The following is a 23,074-nucleotide window of genomic DNA, read 5'->3' on the forward strand; positions in this document are numbered from 1 at the left end:
TTGGCCTTGTAACGCGTAAGGAGATAAGAGGGCATCAATCCAACCGCTTATACGTCGTAGCGACCCGTTGCTTGGAGGTCGTACTTGCTGGCTTTGATAGTGTGAGAACGTGTCAAAGCTGCTAACATTCAAAGGTTGGCATAGAGAGTCTTGTATTCCGCTCCCACATTTCGGGTAGTCAACACATAGTCTATTGGAGGAAGACAACACGCTACACGCTGTGTAACGTTGCGCACAGAGCTGGAACCCCTCTTTGTATTCTGCGCTAGTAACGGAGACCGCGTATCTGATCCAGAATCATCGTGATGTCGAAAAAGTTTGAATCTTCATCTCTTCTTTCGCAACCCAGCGCTACTAACGCTAGCGATCGCTCTAGATCCAACGGCGGGAGATTGACATTTAGCGAGATATGGATGCCAACCAGTGCACAGAGCAATGGCAGCGCACGATCCTGAAGTATATCAACCGTATTGCAATTTCTAGACACGCTACTGACTAGACTCAGGAAGAGCAGATTGCTCAAGCAAATTCAAGAGCGGTATGGGCCTTAGCCTGTCTCAAAGGCTTACCACTGACCTCTCAGGATCGCCGATGAAATCAAGGTCCCCCGCATCACCAGATCGGAAAAGCTCAACGTGCTGCAAGATTGGAAAGGCGTCTTCACGAAGTGAGTCTGGTTTGTCTATGGTCGTAGAAGTGGTCGCTGATACCGCCAAGTCAAATCAAGGCCGACCTTGAACAATGCTCCGGTCAGCTTCTCGCGCCGCTCCTCAGCGAGATTCACGCTTCGCTTCCGTTGGAGGTCCGTGAGAATATCTACGAGCATGTCTTCGACATCAGCAAGCCGATAATCATCCCAGGACTGGAACATCCCAACGTCGAGATCGTGAACGGAAGACTGCAATCTGGCAGCGATGGAGCGAGCGAGCATGCGAAAGCCATGGGTGAAGAGCTCAATCCGTTCATGCAGGACTACTGTTTCTCCGTCGCTGTGATGGGCTCACCAGTCAGTACTGAATTCCAGAACCTAGCGCTTCGCAAAACGCCCTTCTACTTCCGCGGCTCCAGAACCAGTCTAAACGTTAGACAGCTACTGAATACTGAGATCCGGCCGGGGGTATACTTCCGCGATCTTGTCCGCCATCTACGTGTGTACCTTCGCGGCAACGCCGCCTTTCACGACGCCGAAGACGTTGCAACGGGTGTGAGCAGAGCTCAAATAGCAAGCTATTCAGATCATGTCACACTCGACGTACCGTCAACATGCGCAATGTATCTTGATCGTCTAGAAGGGTTGAAGACGCTCAATTACACAAATCATACTGTTGGGCTGGAGCTTTGCTTCCTTGCTCCCATAGCAGGCCCTGGAGGGATACTGCATGAACCTAGTATCAAACGTAATCTGTATGAGATGGTAGGATCGGTATACTGTCGTGCGAGGGATGGTGGCGCAGACGTCAAGGTACGGTATGAAAGGTTCAGTACAGGAGGTGGAGAAGACTGGACGGAATATCTTGAAAGGGGCAGACGAGACGCGGTGCAGGTATGTCGTACTGCTCTGGCCATACCTTTTAACAGGACGCTGACTTCAGCTAGTCCAAACAACAACAACACGCGTTTTGCGACGGCCCATTAGCAGCCTCCTCGCTCCACGATCTGTTCAACGCACCGATACTGGTCTCTGAAGGGAACATAAGCTGGCAGCACGGCTTTATATTCAAATACTTCAACGAATGTGGCTGCAGACCGTGCACGCAGGATAGACCGAGGATCTCTACGCGCGTGGTACACTGCTTCATGCCTCCCACTATGCTACTAAGTTCAACTGTTAGACGCTAGACGGAAGATACAGGAGTTACAAATGCTATTACCGAACATGAGCAGTTGAGCAGATCGTGAAGTTGATGACATTCAATGATACTGCCGTATACGTCTGATTCTCTTAACACGAATCCAATCGTCCATCCTACGCAGTCATATCCAACACAACCCTACCCTGCAGCTTGCCCGCATGCATCTCATTGAAGATATCCGAAAGTTTATCCATCTTCTCCGTCCTGAAATGCGTCTTAACAATACCCCTCGCCGCAAACTCCATCGTCTCAATCGCCTCCTTCCTTGATCCTACCGCAGAACCCACAATCTGCAGCGCCTTGGCGACCATGACACCAGGGTTCGCGCTCTTGATGGGTACGACGTCGCCCTCGGGAATACCGACACATACAACGCGGCCGCCGAAACGAAGTAGGTCTACGGATTGAGCGTAGGCCATGTTGTTCGCTGTGCAGACAACGACGGAGTGAGCGCCGAGACCGTTGGTGAGTGCCTGAACGGCTTCGACCATGTTCTCTGTTCCGTCTACGGGGATGAAGTGTTCAGCGCCGCTTTCCATGACGATGTCTTTCTTGGAAGAGTGGTCGATGCCGATGACGCGGTGGCCGATTCCCCTGGCACTGAATTGCACGGCCAAATGTCCCAATCCGCCTCCAGCACCCGATATCACGACCCAAGCACCTGACTCGGCGTTTGTCTTGCGGAGCGCGGAGTAGACTGTTACACCTGCGCAGAGAAGCGGTGCCGCGGCTGCGGAGTCTAGGTCGGCAGGGATGGGTGTTACGTAGTTTGCGGGCGAGAGGACGTATTGCTGGAAGGTTCCTGGTGTGTAATATCCTGATACTTTCTATACCCCCCGCATTAGTGATCGCAGTCCAAAGGTTGGTCATGCGTATAAGGGAAACTCACTCCTGAGAAACACGAAGCGTCCATACCCGCCCTACAAGCCTCACATGTCTCACAAATCCCCGCCATCCACTTGATTCCCACACGATCCCCCATCTTGACTGCCGAGTTCTCGGTGCCGGGCCCCATCTTTACGATCTTGCCTACGCCCTCGTGGCCACCTACTTGTCCGGCTTGTGTGGGGAAAGGCAATGTTTTCCACGAGTTCATCATAACTCCTAGATCGGAATGGCAGACACCAGAGTGTGTGAGGTTGATCAAGACTTCGCCAGCGCCTGGCTCGGGCATGTCGAGGTCGACGATTTTGGTGGAGATTGAGCCGGGCGCATCGTAGATGGCGGCTTTGTATTTTGAGGGGAGGGACATGGTTGGTGATTGATGGGGTGTACCGCTCGATGTAGAGACAATTCGGACGAGACGCTTCGGATAGGGGGGAGGAGTAGTTAGGATGGGTTAATTGAAGACGAATTGAAGCAAACCGAGAGACACCTCCAGTACATATACCCTTCCCCGCACCACCCAAGCTCCATAACGCGTCGAGCTACCCTGACTCTCCCCTAGCTAACAACCCTATCTCTACCCCACACCAGCCCCGTCTACGGCTTTCTAACACAATAGATACGGAGTTACGCACATAGAAAAAGTGCAGCACGCTCACCCACAAACTACCTCATCCATCTACCGGACCAATGACACTCTCGTCACATTCGGACCGCCATCCATGCCCGGGTGTACCTCACGATAAACACACGCGTCAGCACAAGGTATCCACAAACCCAAGGTAAACTGCTTTAACAACCGAAGCCGAGGCAAACAGCCAAAACGCGTGACCACACGTAGCTGAAGTTTACCCCGCACCCGCGATTGGGGGGAAGCTGTAAGTGGAATGGGAACGAGGGACCGAACTAGACTACGTCAGGCGGGATGCATGTGAGCGCGGATGTGGGGTTGAGCCAAGACGTCCGAAGTTCCGTTGCTGCACATATGAGTAAGCTAGGAGTACAAGAAGTGGATTTGGTCGGAAATTGGGATGTAGCAAGGCGTGCAGTCGATCTACAGTTTTTCCCTTGGTGATACAGTCGGTGGTTTGGATTTTGCGTTCTCGTGTGTATGGAGTCTGGGACGGTGGGGTAGAGCTTGTGGTGATGCGACTGTGGCAGCTTCAGCCACTGAACTTTATTGTGGAAGGCGCGTCATTGTAGCAAGCACGTGGGGTCGACACAATTTAATCGATTAGAGAATTGTTTGAATATGTATGTGAAGATAGTGGTTGTGAAGGGGTTGAGATAGATCTAATAGACAGCTATAGTACAAACTGTCTGCGCCCCATCCAAAGCACCCATTAAAAGTTTAGCAGCGTATGCATATGCTGCGTAGCACCTCCCTTTCCTTCTACTAGAAAAGCGTATCGAAAAGTGGTATAGTACAGAATCATTCGCGCATGTAAGCGTTAAGGGCGTTAGAAAGGGAAAAACTCCCAAAAAACAGAACACCTTGGGGACCACTAGATGATCAGGATATACCACGAAATTCCCAATGATGCTTCTCCGTTCCATGCTAGAAATATGTTGTGCGCCGTATGTGAAAATTTATGCACCCTGATTAGTTATGAAATGGCTGGCGAGAAGCTCGTCAGCACTGGGACGCTTCTCGTGATCGATGAGGAAGGTCTGGGCTAGGAAGGTTCGAGCATCGTCGCCGGCGTTGTCGGGAATGGTAGGGCTGGCATCACCACTACCACCAATCTTAAAAATGGCCTGCAGTTGAGTGCAGTTGGGATGCGGGTGGCTACCCGTAAACATCTCGACGACCAGGCAGCCGAGCGACCAGATATCGGCTTTGCGGGTGTAGGCTGTCTGTCGAACGACTTCTGGTGCCATCCAGAAGACTGAGCCCTGGAGGGAGACGCGTTGAGCTCCCTTCTTGCCGCCACCCAGTGTAGAGGCTTCAATGCGCTTAGAGATACCGAAATCGGAAATCTTGACTGAGCCCTTGTTGTCGACGAGGATGTTTGCACCCTTGATGTCGCGGTGAATGATGTCCCGGGAGTGAAGGTACGAAAGACCAGTCAGAATCTGGCGTACGAAGTTCTGGATAAGGGATTCGCCGAGCGGGCCGTAGTTCACCAGCATGGTTGCCACGGAACCACCTGGGACGTACTCGAGGAAAATGTTGAGATGGCTCTCGTCAGAGTTGGAGCCGAGATACTGCACGATGTTCTTGTGCTTGAGTTCTCGTAACAGGCCGATCTCGTGTTTCAGGGCTTCGACCATGTTTGTCTTCCTACTGTCCATCTGGGAGGCGCCAGCTACAGAAGGAAGCTCGACCTGCTTGACGGCCATGAGCTCACCGGTGACGGCATGTAAGGCAAGGTAAACGCTGCCGAAAGAACCTTGACCGATGAGAGCTCCCTTCATGTACTTGACGTTGTCCCAGGAGTCCTGTTCGAGATACTCGGCCAGTTCATCGTCTGACTCTTCGCCATCCTCGGCAATGGCTTCGGACAGGCGCTTGTTGAGCGAATCCCCGTTTTCTGTGTTGCTGCTACTGCTACCTGTAAGGCTGCTACCGCCATCGTCGAAGTAGGATTGTAGAGTAGTGTTGCCCTCTGGGTCGGTGATGGCAAGGGTATCTGATTCACCACCAAATGACACATACGACTTTCGGTTGGGTTCGAGGGGTGACTCCTCGTCGAGAGGTTCCAGAACAGAAGATGCCATAGAGTCACGGTACCCAGATTGGTTGGGCAGACCAAGCCGCATGACCGAAAGTGGGCGAAGTGGGCGGGCTTGAGCACCACCTTGGAGCCAAGTGTCGGCGATGGATGGTAGTGGCGGTGCATCCTTCAAGCTGGAAGCAACGCTGAAGTTGGATGCCATCGATAGACGCGAGGCCGCGCGGCTGAGGCGGTGAGAACGACGTATCGACATGCGGACGGTCTTGTCAATCTCATCTTTTCCGACGTCAGGGAAGTAGGAGGTCAGGTCGGACGTAATGAGTTCGCTGGGAGGTCGAGCACCGTAAAACTGCTTGAGTTTCCGGGCACGAGCTTGGAAGACTGGTGACCTGTTTGGATCAGAAGGTCCTTCCAGATTCTGGGCTGTTGAGTTGATGTGGCGTTCTCGTTCTCTCGCGGATGTTGGCGACAGAGGGTAGCTGACGGCAGCAAGTGACTCGCCTGTGAGCTTCTCAATCTTGATCTGGCTGCGGTTGCTTGATGGTACGTAGACGGTGGAACTCTGCTGGAAGTTCTGTTGCGCGTAGATGCCAGCGGCTGCCTTCAGTTGATCCTCATCGGGCTCGCCAGCGTGAACCTTGCGAAGTATTAACCGTCCTCTTTCGTGTCTGTTGGCGTCCTTGACGAGTCTGAAGAGCTCGATGTCACTCAAGCGTTCAGATAGCGATGGGTCTGGCTCTGGGCTGTTGAGGATGTAGAAGCAGTAGTTCTTGACATGGGCGGTGTTGAGGTGACCCTTGGTCAGGGTCTTCAGCATGACCTCCTCAGCAGTCTTGCAGCCTTCGATATTCACGACTGAGGTGCGTCCGCCGTCGTAGATGACACGCACGAGAGCCTTGTCGTGCGGCAAGATGGCGCTGTTGGTGGCACTGTCCACACTAGGACTCGCACGAACGTGGTGGGCGAAGCGGGCTGTCTGTGGTGTTTCGGTGGGTGTAGTGCGTTGGTTGCGCGAGAATTGGGAAGCGATGTTGACGGAGCTGCTGGAAGCACTGAGGGGATGCGCGCCGTATGTCTTGTTGCCAAGCTCCTTGGGGCTGTTCATCCCTCCCTGCCGTTGTGACCGAAGGTTCCGGGTTTCTTGGTCGACGAGAGGAGACGCGGGACGCGAGGGAGGTTTGGCACCGTATGCGAAGCTGCTCAGGTCGGAGTTCATGATCTGTCTCGACATGCGCTTCTCAGTCCGCGAGCTGACGGGATTCGAGTTGGAAACGGGAGGATTCGATCGTGCAGAGTAGAGCGGGCGGGGAGAGCCAGAGGATGGCGGAGTGTATGCGGCGTTGTCGAGCGTGGCTAGCGATTGCCTATTTGATGTGCGTCTCGAGGCTTTCTTGTACTCCTTGTTGCGCAGCTGCTTTGCCTGCGAGCCGATGCGGACGCGGTCGCCGACCTTCTTGATGCCCATGTCCTTGAGATGGGTCTGGTCCATCTCCATCAGGTTCTCGCCGTTGATGTGGTTGTCTGGGCATGTTAGTAGTCGCTAGCATGATGGGCTTGGTGACATACGCTTGAAGAGGTCGACATACTGGGCGCAGTTGATGCGCTTCAGCCAGTCACCAACTTTGTCCTCGTCCCAATGTCTGTCCATGTTAGTGGCATACACGTGGCTGACAGCTGTGAGCCTCACCTGATGGCGTCGGGAGCGTCGTATATCTCCGAGAACTCTGACTCGGTGGGAGAAGCAAACATGGACTGCTCGGCCCGTGTATTTGAGGCATGGCTGCGGTAACCGGAGAGGCCACTGTTGTATTGGGCGGACGACTGCGAGGCACTCCCACTCATGGAGGGCGCGGGATACGGAGACTTTGCGGCGAGCATGGCCATGTGTGCGGATATTGATGTTCAATAGTGGTGGACTAATTAGGAGGATAGATCGGTGTCGGGCGGTCGGTCTGTTCACGCTATCTCATATATGCATTATGGTTGCTACGCGTGACAGGATAGAAGAAGGTCGTAGACAGAGGGCGTAAACAGAGGGCGCTGCGGAATGTAGGGTGCGGTAGGATGCGGTGTTGGCTGCGGGTCTCCGGCGTCGTGGAGTTGGGGTGGGTTGCGGGCGGACGGCCTTGTCTTTGTGGGATGGGGGTTTCGGGCTTCTTTATTGCGGCGTACACGGGCGCCCGGGATGCTGGCTCGGAGAGGTCGACGAGGGCAGAAACAAGACGCGGGCTCGAAACAGAGGATGATCCCGTCGTCTGCTGAGGGCCAGCGCGAGCGCGGAGACACCTTTTGCCATGGCTCCAAGCCTGAAACGCTAGCGGGTTTGGGGTCACGGCACTCCGCCAATCGCACGCGCCCCAACTCGGCGCTGCCACTGATGGCGCGCCCACACGGCATTGTCTTTATCAGCGCGCGCAGCGACACACGACAGTCACTCAAGTAACGTCCCGCGCCCTCATCAAAGACGCGTGTTGAGCTTCATGCACCCGTTGCTTTGCATGTCTCTATGATCGTCGAGTGTTGAGCCAGCGGGCGCTTGTATGCATGGGGCTCCGGCGCCGTTAGCAACTAGTCCGCATCTGCCTCACCGCAGACCGACTTAATATAATCTTGGCCGCCTCGCAAAGATGTTCAGGGACTGCCTCGCCAGCTGGAAATAGTTGCAGGCCCTGTATCCATCCCGGTACCTGTCACTTGTCATCTATCTGCCATTCTGCTCGACCTCGTGTTTCTGTTTGCTGACTCTGCCTGGCGCGTTACAGACCGCTGCAACGCGTGGACAGGCAAGATCAAGATAACTGGCGCCTACGCATGCTGTGCTGCTTCACTGGTTCTGCGCCTGTTCTCACGCACACTGTCTCACTTCAGCCGCCTCACTGCTCGTCACTCGCGCCCCACCGGCACCGTATCATGGGAACTTAAACAGATCACCTACTACAATACACAGTAGAGACTCTGCTAGAGAGCAACAAGAATTTATCATTCATGCTAGTCTAGTATACATGTATATCAATGCAGATATCTCAACTTGCTTTATTTGTAGTACACATGTTCGGCTCCTCTTGTAGGAGCCCGTAACCGCCCCGATGCGCATAAGCCGGCCGTCTGATAAGGCGTCCTCATGCCACCGGCTCGGCACCCCTTTTGCGCTGTTTCTCATAAGGTAGACGGGGATGAATGGGTTGACTGTCATGCCGTGACCTGGGCGCGCAGTGGCCAGCAGCTGGCAGCGCCGTGTGGTTGAAACAAAAGGCATGCAAACGAGCGGAACATCGCCGTCACTGACAGCTGTCGCTACCGCGCTCAACGTGCGCTAGAAGTGACGACTACTAAACCAAACAAACATAATTACCGCCAGTCCGCGCTCATCGTGCCCCCAATCCTATGCCCCAATCCTCTGCTCCTGAAGATCCTCTGCCTGTCCTGAAGATCCTGCCCGTCTCTGCCCCTCGGCTGGGGTCGACTGCAAATAGACGTGATGACGTCCTGCTATTCCCAGGCCTGCGTATGACGCAGCAGTCGCCCTGCACCCAGCCTGCGGTGCGGCACGTCGACGGCACTGCACGTAGAACATGGCCTTTCACAGCCAGTCAAACCCCCTTCAAGACACGCTTGTCCGACCTGCTGCTTGTTGCCCTCCTCACACTCCCTCTGCCCAGGGTATCGCTGCCTTAGAAAACGAAAAGCCCGCAATCCACCGGGCTGAGCCGTGTTTGTCACCACAGCCTTTCTGCCAACATCTTCTTTCTTCCGTGCCCACATCTCCATTTTGCTAGTCCTCTCCAGCAACCTGTCACTGTCGCGCGTGCATGGGATTTCTGCAATAGCAGCAGCACCTATTCGCTGCGCTCCACAAACGGTCGCCTACTCGACAACTCTCACTCGCAACGTCATACTGCAGGTGCTCCCGAGCGCCTGCCATTGGGCTCCAGCATGGCCTACCGCGACCAACCCGACCCTCACCACGCTTCCTACGTATCGCCCTTTGACAAACAATACTACGACCGCGGCAGAAGCCCCGACTATGGCACGAGACCCAAGTCTCGCACTGGCACCAATGCCTCCGACTCTCAGCCTCGTGACTCTAGTCCTGCCTGGGACCGCCGCAGTTTCGACAGTGGCTCGCAGCCCATCCAGCAGCCACTGAAGAATGCCATCGGACATGCCTTTGACAAGTCTGATGCTGCGCGGGTTGTCGACCCAGACCTCATTGCTCAGATTACGGAGCAAGTGAAGAGGTCCGTCTTGGACGAGATCAAATCAAGCGGCATGGCTGGTGCTACACAAGCACAGAACATACCCGTCTCCCCGCAACAATGGGTCCCGCCCTCGCCAGTGTCGACATCCAACTCGATCCCGCCCCGAGACGTGTACACCCCGCCATCTCCAAAGCGCACTGACTTTCCAAGTCAGCAGTCTCCCGAGCGCGACCCCTTGTATCGCGACCCGCTGCTGGATGGCAATAGCGACCTGCCTACCCCGCGTACTGAGCGAAGCGCACCAGTAGAACGAGAACGGCCATCTGCGCGACCAGGCCCCGCGCCCAGGATGATGACCGAAGACTATACCCCGATCGAGAAGATGTGGCAGCGGCTGTTCGAGCCAGACGGCCAGCCTCTGCCGCGTCTCGGCCAGCTCTTGCGTGGACTGGCTCTGCACTTGGTGCGTATCCTTGACTATATAAACATCATGCACTAACGACGACATAGATTGAGGACTATGAACCCAAGCACAGTCTAGTCATCTCCCCGGCCAAGATGCTGAAGTTTTATGAGGAGGTCAAGCTCAAAGATGAAATATATCCATGGCAAAGTAAGCAGGCGTATGTTCAATCTCTCATCACATACTAATATATGCAGCCATCTTTGGAGACCTCTCGTATTCTGCTCTATCCAAAGTATACCGCGACATGCGATGCCAGCACCATCTCATCCAAGAGCATCCCGCAGAAGCACCTTACATCCCTGCGCTTACTCCCGAAGGCTTCCAGGAATGGATGACGACCATGATCCAGGCATATCCCGACACCGAGTACGAACGATTAGTAAAGGCCATCTTGGACATGCCGATCAGCAACGCAGACGATCGGAAGGAACGGTTCCCGAAAGAACTTCCTCGTAGGATGTTCCCGACCATCGAGAACCTACACGCGCAGCAAAGATGCGCCGCAGCCTTGTCCGCTGAGGGTGTTGGGCCGCTTCGTAGGGCACCTACCTTCCCACCGCCGCCGCCCAAGACCCAAGCCCCTCCCGCAGGGCCCAGTCTCGAACGCGAACGTAGTCCATATTCCTCGAGGCCCGAAGTGAGGCCAATGGACTTTGAAGATGAACCCATGTCTACATCCGTACCTATCGAGCGGGAGCGCAAGCCTTACTCGGCCGCTCCTGGTGGCGGAAAATCCTATACCGAAGACATGAGCTCCAGCACCTACTCTGATACTTCCGCGAACGAGAAGCGTCGACGCGCGCAATCCAATGCCGGTCACGGACCGTGGGGCGCTCCGCCTATGGACTCCCACTATCACCAACAGCCACCTCCCCCTCGTGGCCCGAACGTCCGGCCGCGGAGCCCAAGCTTCTCCAACTTCGGCACTCAGTCTGATCCCACGGTGCGCGACATTCCCAGCAACTACTACGCTTCCAACATGCACAATCCCGCAGATGATCCCCATCGCCGCCGCGAGTCTGACAACAAGAGGCACACCCGCCAACGAAGCGGTACCAACGGCATGGGTGCATCTTTCGACTCTCAGGCCCGATCCGTGTACGACGACGACGATTATTCGAGATCGAGGTGGAACTAAAGGAATTGAGAAAACATGCCGCGACTACACCTGTCGCTACTAGTCAGTCATGTCGTTAGATGACGGGCTCGCATTGCGCCTACCAAATTTATGACCTTACGACATATACCCCGAGTTTCCCGGTCGCTGCAGCTATTTCCTTTCTGCTTTCGGTGTATATCTGGTTTAGTCGGAACTCATATTGTCTGTTGTCTGTACTGCTTTCGTCACATACCCTGTTTTGCTGTTACGATTTCCTTGTCTGGTTATCTTGTCGAAAAGGACGGTCGCTGTACACTACTACGCGGATATCTTGGAGAGACCCCGAAACGTGTTCTTGCTGTTACGCTTGTGCAATACAACGTCACCAAATCCAAACATGAAAGGCATAGCCACGTTTGAATGAATATAAAGTCGAATGTCATGTGAAAAGCATGCCTCTCAACGTGTATTCTTCCCATATCCTTTCGGCTTCTGCATTACGATTCCATTCGAAAACATCTTTTCTCATCACCACTTCGTTTCGCCATTGTCATTCACGCATCACTTGACCTCCTCGTCCTTCTTGACACGACTCTCATTCTTCTTCGCCAGTTTCCCAACCCACCGACAAATCCCCACACCCATCTTCACCGCCTTGGCCCGATGTGTCTTTGCCAGCCTGGCTTCTTCTTCCTTGTCCAGATCAGACATGGACTTCAGCTGCTCCTGCGACAATATATCTGTGAAGTCTTCGGCTGGTTGTTTTGAGGTTGAAGGCCGCGACATGCTTTGTGTTGGAGACGCTGCAGATAATGTTGAGTGAGTGGAGTGAGATGAGCGGGTTGAATGGGTGCTGTGCTTATAAGATGACGGGTATCGTGGTATCGGGCCGCGGTGTGGTGTCGCGCCGAATTGGATGTGAGATTGGGATTGTGATTGTGATGTGCGTGCGGCCGTTGGCGGAGAGGGCATGTGGTTATTGGGGGATGTGGTGAAGGTTGTATTTGACGACATGTTGAGTGCTTGAGCAGTGTGCTGGGTCGCTTTGTCTAGTTGAAGAGTCAACCCTGTCTGGTTTGATTGTCGTGTTGTAGCAAACAATGTAGAGTAAAGAAGGAGAACAAGGAAGTTTATTCTTGATGGGGGTGACACGCTGCTTGATATTGAGTGTGTGAAAGTAAGTATGATGCGTGTATACACTGCTAACTTGTTGTGAAAGTAAAAGGGCTTTGTAACTGGCTGCTTGGTTTGATGGGTGGAAGTGCGCATGAGTCAACGGAACTGAACCATGGTACTAAGACACTGTACAAGATGAGGGAACTTTTCTGTGAAATTTCGCTCGATTTAATGATGATGAGAAACATTGGTTGGTAGATGCATGACATCGATGACCGCCCAAACATGGCGGGGAAAGGAACTCCTCTGACCACAACGCCCCAGCTTTAGGGTACCTAGACGAGCGAACGCTACCAAGGCTGACTGGAGCTTGTAGTCCCTCCCCGCAACTCCAGAAAATCATTGAACCTGAGGTACTCATTATAATCTTCTTGCAACTGTCGTCTAACATCCATACGCTGTCGTGATCTTTCCATTCGTCTGGTCTTTGAGAAGTCTGTGGAAAGCTTAATGTCAGATACTGATAGAAGACAGCCTAGATACGTCACTTACATTTGAATGGCTTACACAGCCACTGCCGCAGCCTGGACGAAGAGAGTAGGCCGATCAAGATGCCAACCACAGCTACACAGACGCCGACTAGAGTGAAGATGGCTTCGTTAGACCAGACGGTAGATGGGTAATCGGCGGACATAGTCCCCTCTTGATGTAATGGCGCGTGCAGTGTCGGGGATGCGACGCTGTTGACTGAGAATAAGAGCAAGAAGAGTAGTCCTGGATGGGTGCATGCCATGTTGATTGCAGTGACAGGTTGGCAATGTACCTAATTCTCTGATATGGTATTGGCAGTGTGTAGGAATGATTGAGAATAGTCAAAGGCAAATTTTCCAAAGCTTGAGCGAGTATTGTATGATCCGTCAAGGAAACGATCTCTTTTATCTCAAGCAAGTAAAGCAGCCTCTACCCTAATCCGCTTTGAGCTGCGCTATTTCGCATCCAGCGTGGATGCGGCACTTAAGCGGGACGGCCTCTAGCCTAACCCCTCGAACGAATGCAGCCTCCGTTGCACCCTTGGATTTCGAGTCCAACTGTCTTGCATTCTTCCAACGGCCAGCCACTCACACATCACCATCGGCGCCCTCAAGTGCTGAGACCTTCCCGCTAAGCTAGTTCAGTGACTAGTTTCCAAAAATCGCGGGCAGCGGAAGGAACAGCCAACCTTGGCTGTTCCTGTAGGCTTTATGGGGGACTGAGGTGCAGACGGCACAGCGTCAGACTCAACCGTGTGGGTTAGGCTTGACGGCGGGTAGCGGGAGGCCAGTGCACGGATGCTGAGCAGTTCCAACAGCGTAAGCCCCTCACAGCCTTACACTCTCCCCTCTGGTCGAAGCTCCTACAACCTCACCGGTTGATTCCCCAGACGCATTGCTTTCCAAGCGGATGTTGTGTAACGATATCCATGGATAGTAGCTGCTGAGGTAGCTCAGACGAGTCGACCAACCACGTCAACGTTAGACTCGTTGCATAATTTACAGCCTGATTGACATCTCAGCCTTGGGTTATCTTCAGACGATGCGCCACTCTCTGCAATAACCTTCACTGATGTAGCTCACCAGCTACAAGCGGGCATACTGTCATGCGTTTCGTCGATAGGAGTTCATCTAGGTGCGAGAACCGGAGGAAAGTGGTCCTGCCAAGTATGCGATACTCTCTCACACATGGGGCGAAGGAGAAGTTACCGACCAAGACATGAGAGCAAACTCGGTCTCGGGTAGAGTTGAGTACTCGAGGAGTTTGTAGGCATGTATAATCGCAAAGGAGTCAGGATGCCGATACCTCGAGATAGACGCATGCTGCATCGACAAGACGAGCAGTGTGGAAGTCTAACAGGATGTCTACTCATGTTTCAATACTACCAAAGCGCCGAGTGCTGTATCGCATTATTATCGCAATGGAACACCGCTTCGAGAGATAAATTGAGGAGGTCAATTGCGGGTTTTGGTAGAGATGAGTTGGGTAGGGGAGTGTAAATCGATCCAAGTACATATCGGTTACTCCATTGTTCGCTCGGGATCTTTCCCATAGTCTTCGACCTTGACACGATGCCCACGAGTTAACCCAGAGGCTTCTTCCACATCAGGACCGTGTAGTCTTTGGGGTTCTCAAGCTTCTGTGCAACTGTCTAAGAGGCAGTGCCAGAAGGAGATGCTGCTCCCCCATGGGGTCACAAGTGCCTTTTGGCTGGTGTGGAGTTCAATCTATCTTGCGAGATACGATGCTAATTGTCGCTATGTAGGCGAGATGATGGGCTTAATTAGGCAACCAAGTAGTAGTTGAGCAAGGCTGTGGCTCGTGAGATCATCACGTTTGCGCCAATAGCTGCCTCTAATGGGGCGTGCGGTCGCTATGAGCATTGCGCATGCTGGAAGGTGCCATTCAAAGCCTCTCGAACAGTGGTAGGCGACTAGTCGTCGGTTTTGACCTACCCGACTTGCCCACGGTCGGTATAAGCTCCTCATCCGGAACATAGTCCTTGAAGTCGTCGTGAACGCTGTCCCTAACGTCCACCTGATTCCGATCTCTTGACTTCCATCTGGGTGCCTCCCCATTCTCAGCCCGACCAACACCCATTTCCCTCCACTTCTTCGGCGGCTTAACACCCATCTCCACCAAGTTCGACCATATCCTCTCTCCGCGCTTATTCCACCTCTCCATCCTCGCTTCGTATTCTGCATCGGAGGGTTGCCACTTGCTCTTCAGTATGCGACGAATGGCTTCGGGCGAGACCTTGAAGTGTTGCGCGAGGACGGGTGTGGTAAATTTATCGGGTTGTGTGCTGTGTAGATGCCGTATGCCTTCCATGGTGTCGGGCGACAGCTTCTTGCGCGGGCTCCATGCCTCGCCTCCCAGCTTCTCTTTCAGCGCTTCCTTCTGTACAGCCCATGCTGGGCGCTCGCGCCTTCGGTCTCGCCCGAACTCTCCCGTGAGAGCATCTTCTATCTCGGCTTGTTTCGGTTCCGCTGTTTGTGGTTCCGCGGTGGGTATTATAGGCCCTACTTTGCGTAGTCGGTGCGCATCGGTCGAAAACCGCGATTGTTGCGGACGGAGTAGCGGTCGTCGAGCGGCGAGGACTTGCTCAGTGTTTACGAAGGAGCGAATGAACAGGGTCAGCGTCGTTCTGGCGCAATTGTGGCAACTCATGGTTGTTGGTGTTTGAGTATCGATGGTGCTTTCCTTCCGAAGTTCCTTAGGCTATCGCACGGACCTTCACCTCTCGCCACAGGCGGGCGACTAACATGCACTCTGACACTAACATCACAGTCATAGACTTGAATACGGAACATTCCAATGCGTCACATGTGCAAGGCGACGACACTAACGAATGGAAGGTGTTAATGTCTTTTCTTCGAACAAAGATCCGCTCATGTCGCCGCTACTCCCGCAGTAGGAGCCTCAATTTATCGCATGACAACACCCTCAAGGCTCGTACCCAATGTCTTTGGGAAGTCGGAAAGCGATACGACCATTACTACTCGGCACTAATAGCAGTGTCTGTAAGAGCATATGCAACAACCTCGATGATCACCTCCCTTTGTATCTTCGGTTTCCTTGCCTGGTGCATTATCCGAACAGCTTGAGCCTGTCTTTCATTCCTCTCATCCATAAAGCTCTACCGTTTTTATCATATTCTGTTCTTGCTGTGATATATCTGAAACCTACTTCTTCCAGTAAATTCTGGCCTTTTCTGCTTCCCAAAAACCGAACAACAGCCTCATCGTGGTACTGCTTCAGCCCCCAAAGCCAAGACAACACCTCGCGTCCTGCGACCAGCTCTCGTTAATTCGAACCTTTTTCAGCTTCAACCCATTTACACACGATATCGAAAAAGTCTCCGCAGACATACCGAGCGGCTGCTGAACAAGTGACGGTAGCTGTCACAAGGCTGCAAACTGCGGCTGACTCGAATGGCTTTTTCCATTGGTCGGAGATTACTCCCAAGCAACGGAAGGCTTTCGCTAATGTAAACGGTGTGCTACAACATCCTCAACTTCATGCCCAAATGTAGAACGCTGCGCAGGTCGCGGTGCGCCTTCGGTGGAAGTCGTTCTATTGAGGGATGGCAATTCGGCGACCATCTCATACGACACATCAAAGAGAGCACAACAGCAGCTCAAATATGTGCTTGCTTCCTCCTGTTTTCTGGCTGTGACTTCTAAACCACCCTGCCCTGAACTCTCATTCTTTCCCCACAGCAAGCAATCAACAGTTTCCAAGATGACCATACGACTTCGCCAACTCTTCACCATGGCACTCATCGGGGCCTATCTTACATTCGCAGCAGACGCATTCCCGACCGACCTTCGTATATCGAGCCCCGAGCCCCGCGACCTCGTTACCACAAACGCGAAGAACCTCAGAGAGCACATCGAGGTTTACGGCATACCCTACGGTGTCCTCGGCGCGGTCTCCCATGGCCTGACCTTCTACGTAATTCTCTGTCACTTTTTCGGCAGAAGGCCTTTATTTCCATGGATGGCGCTGGAAAAGGAACGCTGGAACATCGCGGTAGTCACACTATCATCGCTCATCTCGATCATCCTTTCTGGAGTTACGATGGCACGGACAAAGGGCTCTCGTCCCCTGCTGATACTTGCGGGGATGCAGATCGTACTTCATGCTCTGATGGATATCATCCACATACATCGCATGTGCGTTAGATCTCCCGGTTGGAGTAACTCGACATCTTTTTGGGCGATCCCTCTCGTAGTGGTGTCGTGCTTCTCCATCTATGCCTTTTACGAGTTTCCCTGTAAGTTGCGCCGATTTCATTAGTGTGCAAGGTAGACTGACACGTACTCCACAGTCGAAGAAGACGAGGGCAATGTCGGAAGCCTTTTCGGTACTGCCATCTTTATCGTTCTACTTGTGTGGATTGGCTTGACTGGATTGAAAACCTTGCTCGGCATCTTGATATGCATTATGTACAAGTTCAAGAATTGTGCGACATTTGGTGTTGCGGCGATCCTGCTCAGCTGCGGCCTCTTTTGTTTTGGCGATTTCGGCATGGCCATCGTGAGCAAGAGTACGCTGGGTACGCCGTCAAAGCAAGTCGCGGCACTGTATTACACGTACTGGGTTGTGGAGAGGCTCCCACTATTCACATTCTAAGAAACATGTCGGCGCGACGATGGCTATCACAAATAATGTATTTGTAGCATTCGTTGGTATTAAGGATGCGTTCTGTTTAACCTAGCACTAGGTGTAACGCTATGTCGGAACCGGCTCGCTCTTGCGGCTTCGAAATCTGTTCCGCACTAGTACGCGACGGAGTGGTGACATCAACGAACATGCGTCAGTGCCTCCTGCATCTTCACGCTATCTCGACAGCGAACTCTTCCGTGGCAGTTTCCTCGCAAGATCGATCGCGGGGCGATCGCGGCAAAAATGGAAGTGGATCCCCTCATACCCATGCGCGCTAGGGCCTCGGTATCATATGACGGATCATCTTCGCCGTACATCGTGTAATGATTATCTCTTGTCGAATAACTGAGTGTTTGACCGTATTGACGTCGTTCACTCGTGTTTCTCTCTCATTTACTTGAATATGGCTATGCCAAATATGTTCCAGAGGCGAACAGCCAACACTAAAGAGTACGTCCAGAAGCGGAAGACAATCGATGGCGCACACTAACCGCTATCAGCTGCTGGGGATACCGATTCGAATGGACGCCTGAACATCTTACACCGGAGCAAATGAAGCCTATGAAGTTTTCGTACGATGTACTAGCAGAGGAATGTCTTGATCGTTTGAATGCCATCTCGCCACCGCACAAGGGTGCTCTGCCAAGGAACGACAGCAACCGCGCCGCGCTATCGTCAGTTCCGGGCACCGAAGAAGAGAAAAAAGAGCCTTTACCGGTACCCAAGAGGGATCTTTACGTCTTGCTGGAAGAGAACCACAACTCCGACCCTAAGCTTGCCGAACTGTGGCGGGAGGTGCACACCGTACCAGATTGGGTGGATTGGGAACAGATCGCAAGAGGACAGGATGTGTTCTATCGATATGGCGGACCCGCCTTGACTGGTCTCACTTTCCAGTCACTCCTAGGTGGCATGGGCGCTGCGCGAGTGGTTGAGACATTAGCCAGAACAGGAGGCTTCAGCACAAAGGTCGCGAGAGGCAGACTCTTTGAAACTACACAGCACATCCTTCAATGTACGCGGACACTGGATGGACTTAAACCAGGTGGAGAAGGTTTCGCCTCATCGATACGCGTCCGCTTCCTACACGCCGCGGTCCGACAGCGCATTATGAAACTCGCAAACGAACGCCCAAGCTACTTCAACGTGGAAGAATGGGGAATACCAATCAATGACCTGGATCAAATAGCCACAATCGGAACTTTCTCATCGACTTTGATCTACCTCAGCTTCCCCCGCCAAGGCATTTTCCTCCGCAAACAAGAAATCGACGACTACCTAGCCTTATGGCGCTACATTGGCTACCTAATGGGCACACCCGACGAGTGGCTATCCACCCCAACCAAAGCCAAAGCCATCATGGAATCGCTCCTCTACCACGAGGTCGACCCCTCTGAAATGTCCAAAACGATGGCCAATAATATCATCTACGCGCTTAAAGAGGAGCCCCCGACCTTCTCGTCAGCAGACATGCTAACCGCCAGTGCCCGCTGGCTGAACGGCAACGCTCTCTGCGACCGACTCGGATTGAAACGCGTTTCAGCCTACTACTGGTCCCTGATGGCAGGCCAATGTCTCTTCTTCATCTTCTACTGCTACACATACCGCCTATTTCCCAATGCAGATCGCAGGAGGATCGACCGCGCGAAGGAGATTTTCTGGACGCTGATAGTGAAGGCGAAGTGGGGGTTGGCGGGGACGGAGACGTCGTTTGACTTCAAGTACGTACCGCAGTATGACACGTTGACACATTTGGGAAATATTGGAGAGAGAAAGAAAGTGGCGTTGAGCAATGAGATGAGGAATTTGAAGGCGCTGGGGATTGGAGTGGGGGTTTTGGCGGTGGGCACGTTGGTTGCGGTTAAGATTGCGGTCAGGGTTGTTGGCAGATTGTGGTAGATGTTATTCTAGAGGGCTTGTATGATATTGATATGATGGGTTAAGGGCTTTGTTATTAGACTCCAGGTTCGACGAATATACCCAGGTGAAGGTACCGGTTACTCTATCCTGCCTCAGCTTCTTAACCAGCTTTACTACAGTAAGAGGTTCACTCACCCTCAAGTTGTTGCGTAAAGTCACCGCCGTTGTACATGCACAGACAACCTCCACTGACCATAGCCTCATCAAATATAAGTCCACGTCTTCGTCTCCATCTTCTATCCTTACCAATCCCGATCGCAATAACAACACAGCTTCCGTGTGAGCTCACACTTGGCACAACCTAATACATACCGACACCAAAATGGCAAAACGCAAGTGTCCCCGAAACCCAGAACAAGACGGTGTATGCGGCTGCCCTTCGTTCTGGAGGTATCTGAAAGCCAGTGCCGCGCCCAACAACAAGACCACGTCTTCCCCACCTACCATGTCTTCGTCCCCGACTCTTATCATCATTGAGAGTGAGCGTGACGAAGACAAAGACTTGCACCACCGGAAGCGACAAAAGCGCGAAGATAGCGTTGTCACATAGACTGGTGTGATTGGCCTCTCAGCATCAGAGTCTCAGGCGTACATGGCCAGCAAGTATGTGGCCGGAGAGTCCGATAGGAAGATACAACATGTCATGGAGGCGGCACGGCGCGCGCAGAAGAGTCGCCGGATGGAGAAGGAAAAAGCGAAACCAATCAGGCCGGTGCGGGTTCTGGTCGACTATAGCTTACCTGCTGGTTCTGAGAGGCTGGATTGGGACACGGACGAAGTTCGTCGGATGGTCGGCGAGATTGCTTGATGGAGGCTGTGGTGGATGGAATTGGACTACGGCGACGGGCATGAGAGATTCATCCGAACGGGAACGGTAGCAAAGATCGTGAAACAACAATGCATATACATTCTAGTATGTGGGTATAGGTACTGCTTAGCGGAGATTTTGCAAAGAGTATGAGAGTCGTAAGCGTTACGAATATCTTCAGTTGTCACCAGATGTACGGCTAGGTCAATGTCAGTGATTGATCCGCGAGTGAAGTGTACGATACTGACCTTATTCTCATAAGTCCAGAAAGTGCCGCTGTGCTGTATGCCTTTGCTCTTGATCACTTCGATCATCTTCATCACCGACTCTTCTGGTGTGATTATGCCCTGGACTTCCCACGGTAGCTGAACGTTAGCCATGTCTGTTGCGACTTCTCCCGGGTGCATGCACAAGATGATGGTATCATCATCTTTTCTCTTCAACTCGGCGGCCATGTGCCTTACTGCCATATTGAGTGCAGCTTTTGACGCAGCGTATGCAGCGAATCCGTCCTCCATCTCCCGGAAATTACCTTGCGAGCCCGAATCGCTGGACATGAAGACGATGGTGCCAATTGGTATGTTTGTTTTCAGCAACTTCTGCGCTGTGATGATGGGCCCAATGGTGTTGGTATGCAAATGGAAGGCAAACTCATCGAAAGACCTAGAAAATGTTAATTTCCAGTACTTCAGCCACTTCAGATTGATTGTCGTTTATTGGAAATGCACGCTTTAGCCATAACCAGCAAGGCGTAACGGCAACGGTAAAGGAAGACTCACAGCTCAGTGGCCCTCTACATCGGTTAGTGCGGCTCCCTTGCATGCTGTGGACAATGTCGGACTTACGTTTGGGTATCTTAGCACTCCTGCGTTTAGTACGACGTAGTCTATCTTCAGGTTCGGTATCATGGCCAGTTGCGCAACGAATTTCTGCGGATGACCAGTTAGTTCCCCTCTGGAATGACAACGCAATCGTCAACAGCACACACCTCTATGCTTTGCTCTGACAATATGTCGCATGTGTACATTTGGCATCGGCCATGATCGCTCCCCGCTTGTCCCCACAGACCGCTGGCATGACCGGCCCAAGGCTCCCGTACAGTAGCGATGATGCGCTCATTCTTAGTTAACAGCTGTCTGACAAACTCTAGCCCTATGCCTCTGCTGGCGCCGAGTATCAGCCATGTGGTAAAGTCCTCATCAGCGTATAGAATGCCCGGAATCTGGTCCATCCGGTCGGTCGAGGTGTGGCGGGGCACGATGATGTCAACCGTCGAGCTGGGGCTGAAGTGCGACTGACCAACACTAGAAGGCTGTTTGCAAAGAGGGCAGAATAGTGTCGATCCTGGCCGGCGCTTGAAATAGTAATGGGCTGCTGTGCAGATAACAGAGAACGTTATTCATGACCCTGGCCCGTCATGTTAGGGAACCAGGTGCGTGGAGGTGCGCGGGTTAGTGGGCATGTCACATCGATTTGCGGACCCTTGTACAGGCTTCACATATCGAATTCGGGCCAGGGAAAGCAGGGAAGAAGCGTCCTGCAGGGCAACGAAATAGGCCAGACGCTGCTTATTCTACCACCGGAGGAAAGAAGAGCGAAATTCTTCACGATGATTGACGGCAGCAAAAGTGCTAGAAAGACTCGCAGCAGCCAACGCAGCACTTGGTGACGGCATCATCCCACAAGCTTCATGCGAGATTGCCGAGTAAGTTGCGAGATAGCCCAGGGAGTCAGGAGTCGCAATGGACGGCGTGGCGTGAAAGCAGCGACGGCAAGTTGGCTGAGGAACAGAGACCAGATGCGGCGAGTGCACCGCCATTTGATCGCGATTCCTGTTTGCCATCCCGGACCGGTTCCACCCGAGCACTTTTTGCTACTGAGTTATACCTATCGCCTGATTGGCTAGTCTCGTGACCCGTGCTCTCGTCAGGGCCCTGGGCCCGTCATTTCGTCGCGGCTAACGGCAAGATTCTTAAAACTCTCTCAAGCCTCTCAACTCCTACTTGGCCATCTTTTCTCTCTCGCAACCTCTCAGTCACGACTAAAGTTACATTAACTTCCACCACTCCACCTCCACCAACACTCAATCTTACCCCAACCACCACCACATCTTCAAAATGGGTTTCGAGCAGGGTACGTTTTCTTGACACCGGTTAGACGTCATCGGCCGTCTGTCACTTTGTCGACCATCGTCTGCTACCCATTGAGCCTGTGCGCATACCGATATCCGACTCTATGAGGAGTCAATTATTCCCGGTGTCCCGACCGAATAGTTGACAACTCAAGAAGCGGTGAGCGCAAGGTGGCAGCTTTGCGACAAAGGGCGGACGGTGGCGGATTGTTTGGCTGGACAAAGAAATTTTGTCACCACATACAACTAACACTTTGTTCAGGCGATGCTAAGAAGGGTGCCAACCTCTTCAAGGTACGAACACACCGAACCGGCCTCAGCGCCATCGTCCACGCCTCCCGAACCTAGTCTAACGAACCTCCAGACCCGCTGCGCTCAGTGCCACACCCTGAAGGAGGGCGAGGGCAACAAGATCGGCCCCAACCTACACGGTCTCTTCGGCCGCAAGTCCGGCCAGGTTGAGGGTTTCTCATACACCGACGCCAACAAGCAGAAGGGTGTGGAGTGGGGCAACGAGACTCTCGTACGTTATACCTCAAGAAGACGCTTATAGGGTGGGCATGCATGCTGACGAAGCACAGTTCGAGTACCTCGAGAACCCCAAGAAGTACATCCCCGGAACCAAGATGGCTTTCGGTGGTCTCAAGAAGCCCAAGGACCGCAACGACTTGATCACCTTCCTCCAGAACGAGACTAAATAAGCGTATCACCTCTCGA

General features: G+C 52.9%; 9 protein-coding genes across 9 annotated transcripts; 4 read left to right on the forward strand and 5 right to left on the reverse strand.

Annotated features, from left to right (window-relative positions):
- Positions 1-409: 409 nt before the first annotated feature.
- Positions 410-1,636, forward strand: J4E86_005654 (uncharacterized protein; the record flags this gene model as incomplete). Its single annotated transcript, XM_051446187.1, has 6 exons — positions 410-456; positions 506-538; positions 584-667; positions 718-1,204; positions 1,455-1,543; positions 1,597-1,636. 6 exons carry the CDS (start codon positions 410-412, stop codon positions 1,634-1,636), a joined length of 780 nt encoding a protein of 259 aa, XP_051302954.1.
- Positions 1,637-1,966: 330 nt separating this feature from the next.
- Positions 1,967-3,105, reverse strand: J4E86_005655 (uncharacterized protein; the record flags this gene model as incomplete). Its single annotated transcript, XM_051446188.1, has 2 exons — positions 1,967-2,680; positions 2,743-3,105. The coding sequence occupies 2 exons, from the start codon at positions 3,103-3,105 to the stop codon at positions 1,967-1,969; spliced, it is 1,077 nt and encodes a 358-aa protein (XP_051302955.1).
- Positions 3,106-4,328: 1,223 nt separating this feature from the next.
- Positions 4,329-7,300, reverse strand: J4E86_005656 (uncharacterized protein; the record flags this gene model as incomplete). The annotated part of the gene is made up of 3 exons (XM_051446189.1): positions 4,329-6,937; positions 6,983-7,056; positions 7,104-7,300. 3 exons carry the CDS (start codon positions 7,298-7,300, stop codon positions 4,329-4,331), a joined length of 2,880 nt encoding a protein of 959 aa, XP_051302956.1.
- A 2,049-nt stretch (positions 7,301-9,349) lies between these two features.
- J4E86_005657 (uncharacterized protein) lies at positions 9,350-11,219 on the forward strand (the record flags this gene model as incomplete). Its single annotated transcript, XM_051446190.1, has 3 exons — positions 9,350-10,078; positions 10,126-10,228; positions 10,276-11,219. The coding sequence occupies 3 exons, from the start codon at positions 9,350-9,352 to the stop codon at positions 11,217-11,219; spliced, it is 1,776 nt and encodes a 591-aa protein (XP_051302957.1).
- Positions 11,220-11,741: 522 nt separating this feature from the next.
- J4E86_005658 (uncharacterized protein) lies at positions 11,742-11,966 on the reverse strand (the record flags this gene model as incomplete). Its single annotated transcript, XM_051446191.1, has 1 exon — positions 11,742-11,966. One exon carries the CDS (start codon positions 11,964-11,966, stop codon positions 11,742-11,744), a length of 225 nt encoding a protein of 74 aa, XP_051302958.1.
- A 2,766-nt stretch (positions 11,967-14,732) lies between these two features.
- RRG9 (Required for respiratory growth protein 9 mitochondrial) lies at positions 14,733-15,497 on the reverse strand (the record flags this gene model as incomplete). Its single annotated transcript, XM_051446192.1, has 1 exon — positions 14,733-15,497. One exon carries the CDS (start codon positions 15,495-15,497, stop codon positions 14,733-14,735), a length of 765 nt encoding a protein of 254 aa, XP_051302959.1.
- A 2,404-nt stretch (positions 15,498-17,901) lies between these two features.
- On the forward strand, positions 17,902-19,397 carry J4E86_005660 (uncharacterized protein; the record flags this gene model as incomplete). Its single annotated transcript, XM_051446193.1, has 2 exons — positions 17,902-17,948; positions 17,999-19,397. 2 exons carry the CDS (start codon positions 17,902-17,904, stop codon positions 19,395-19,397), a joined length of 1,446 nt encoding a protein of 481 aa, XP_051302960.1.
- A 1,013-nt stretch (positions 19,398-20,410) lies between these two features.
- J4E86_005661 (uncharacterized protein) lies at positions 20,411-21,457 on the reverse strand (the record flags this gene model as incomplete). Its single annotated transcript, XM_051446194.1, has 5 exons — positions 20,411-20,425; positions 20,475-20,889; positions 21,006-21,019; positions 21,072-21,155; positions 21,215-21,457. 5 exons carry the CDS (start codon positions 21,455-21,457, stop codon positions 20,411-20,413), a joined length of 771 nt encoding a protein of 256 aa, XP_051302961.1.
- Positions 21,458-22,343: 886 nt separating this feature from the next.
- On the forward strand, positions 22,344-23,058 carry J4E86_005662 (uncharacterized protein; the record flags this gene model as incomplete). Its single annotated transcript, XM_051446195.1, has 4 exons — positions 22,344-22,359; positions 22,620-22,651; positions 22,722-22,880; positions 22,939-23,058. The coding sequence occupies 4 exons, from the start codon at positions 22,344-22,346 to the stop codon at positions 23,056-23,058; spliced, it is 327 nt and encodes a 108-aa protein (XP_051302962.1).
- Between the last annotated feature and the right edge of the window lie 16 nt (positions 23,059-23,074).

This window comes from Alternaria arbusti, assembly GCF_024043155.1.
Source record: "Alternaria arbusti strain BMP 1465 chromosome Unknown scaffold_6, whole genome shotgun sequence".
Taxonomy (NCBI): Eukaryota; Fungi; Ascomycota; class Dothideomycetes; order Pleosporales; family Pleosporaceae; genus Alternaria; species Alternaria arbusti.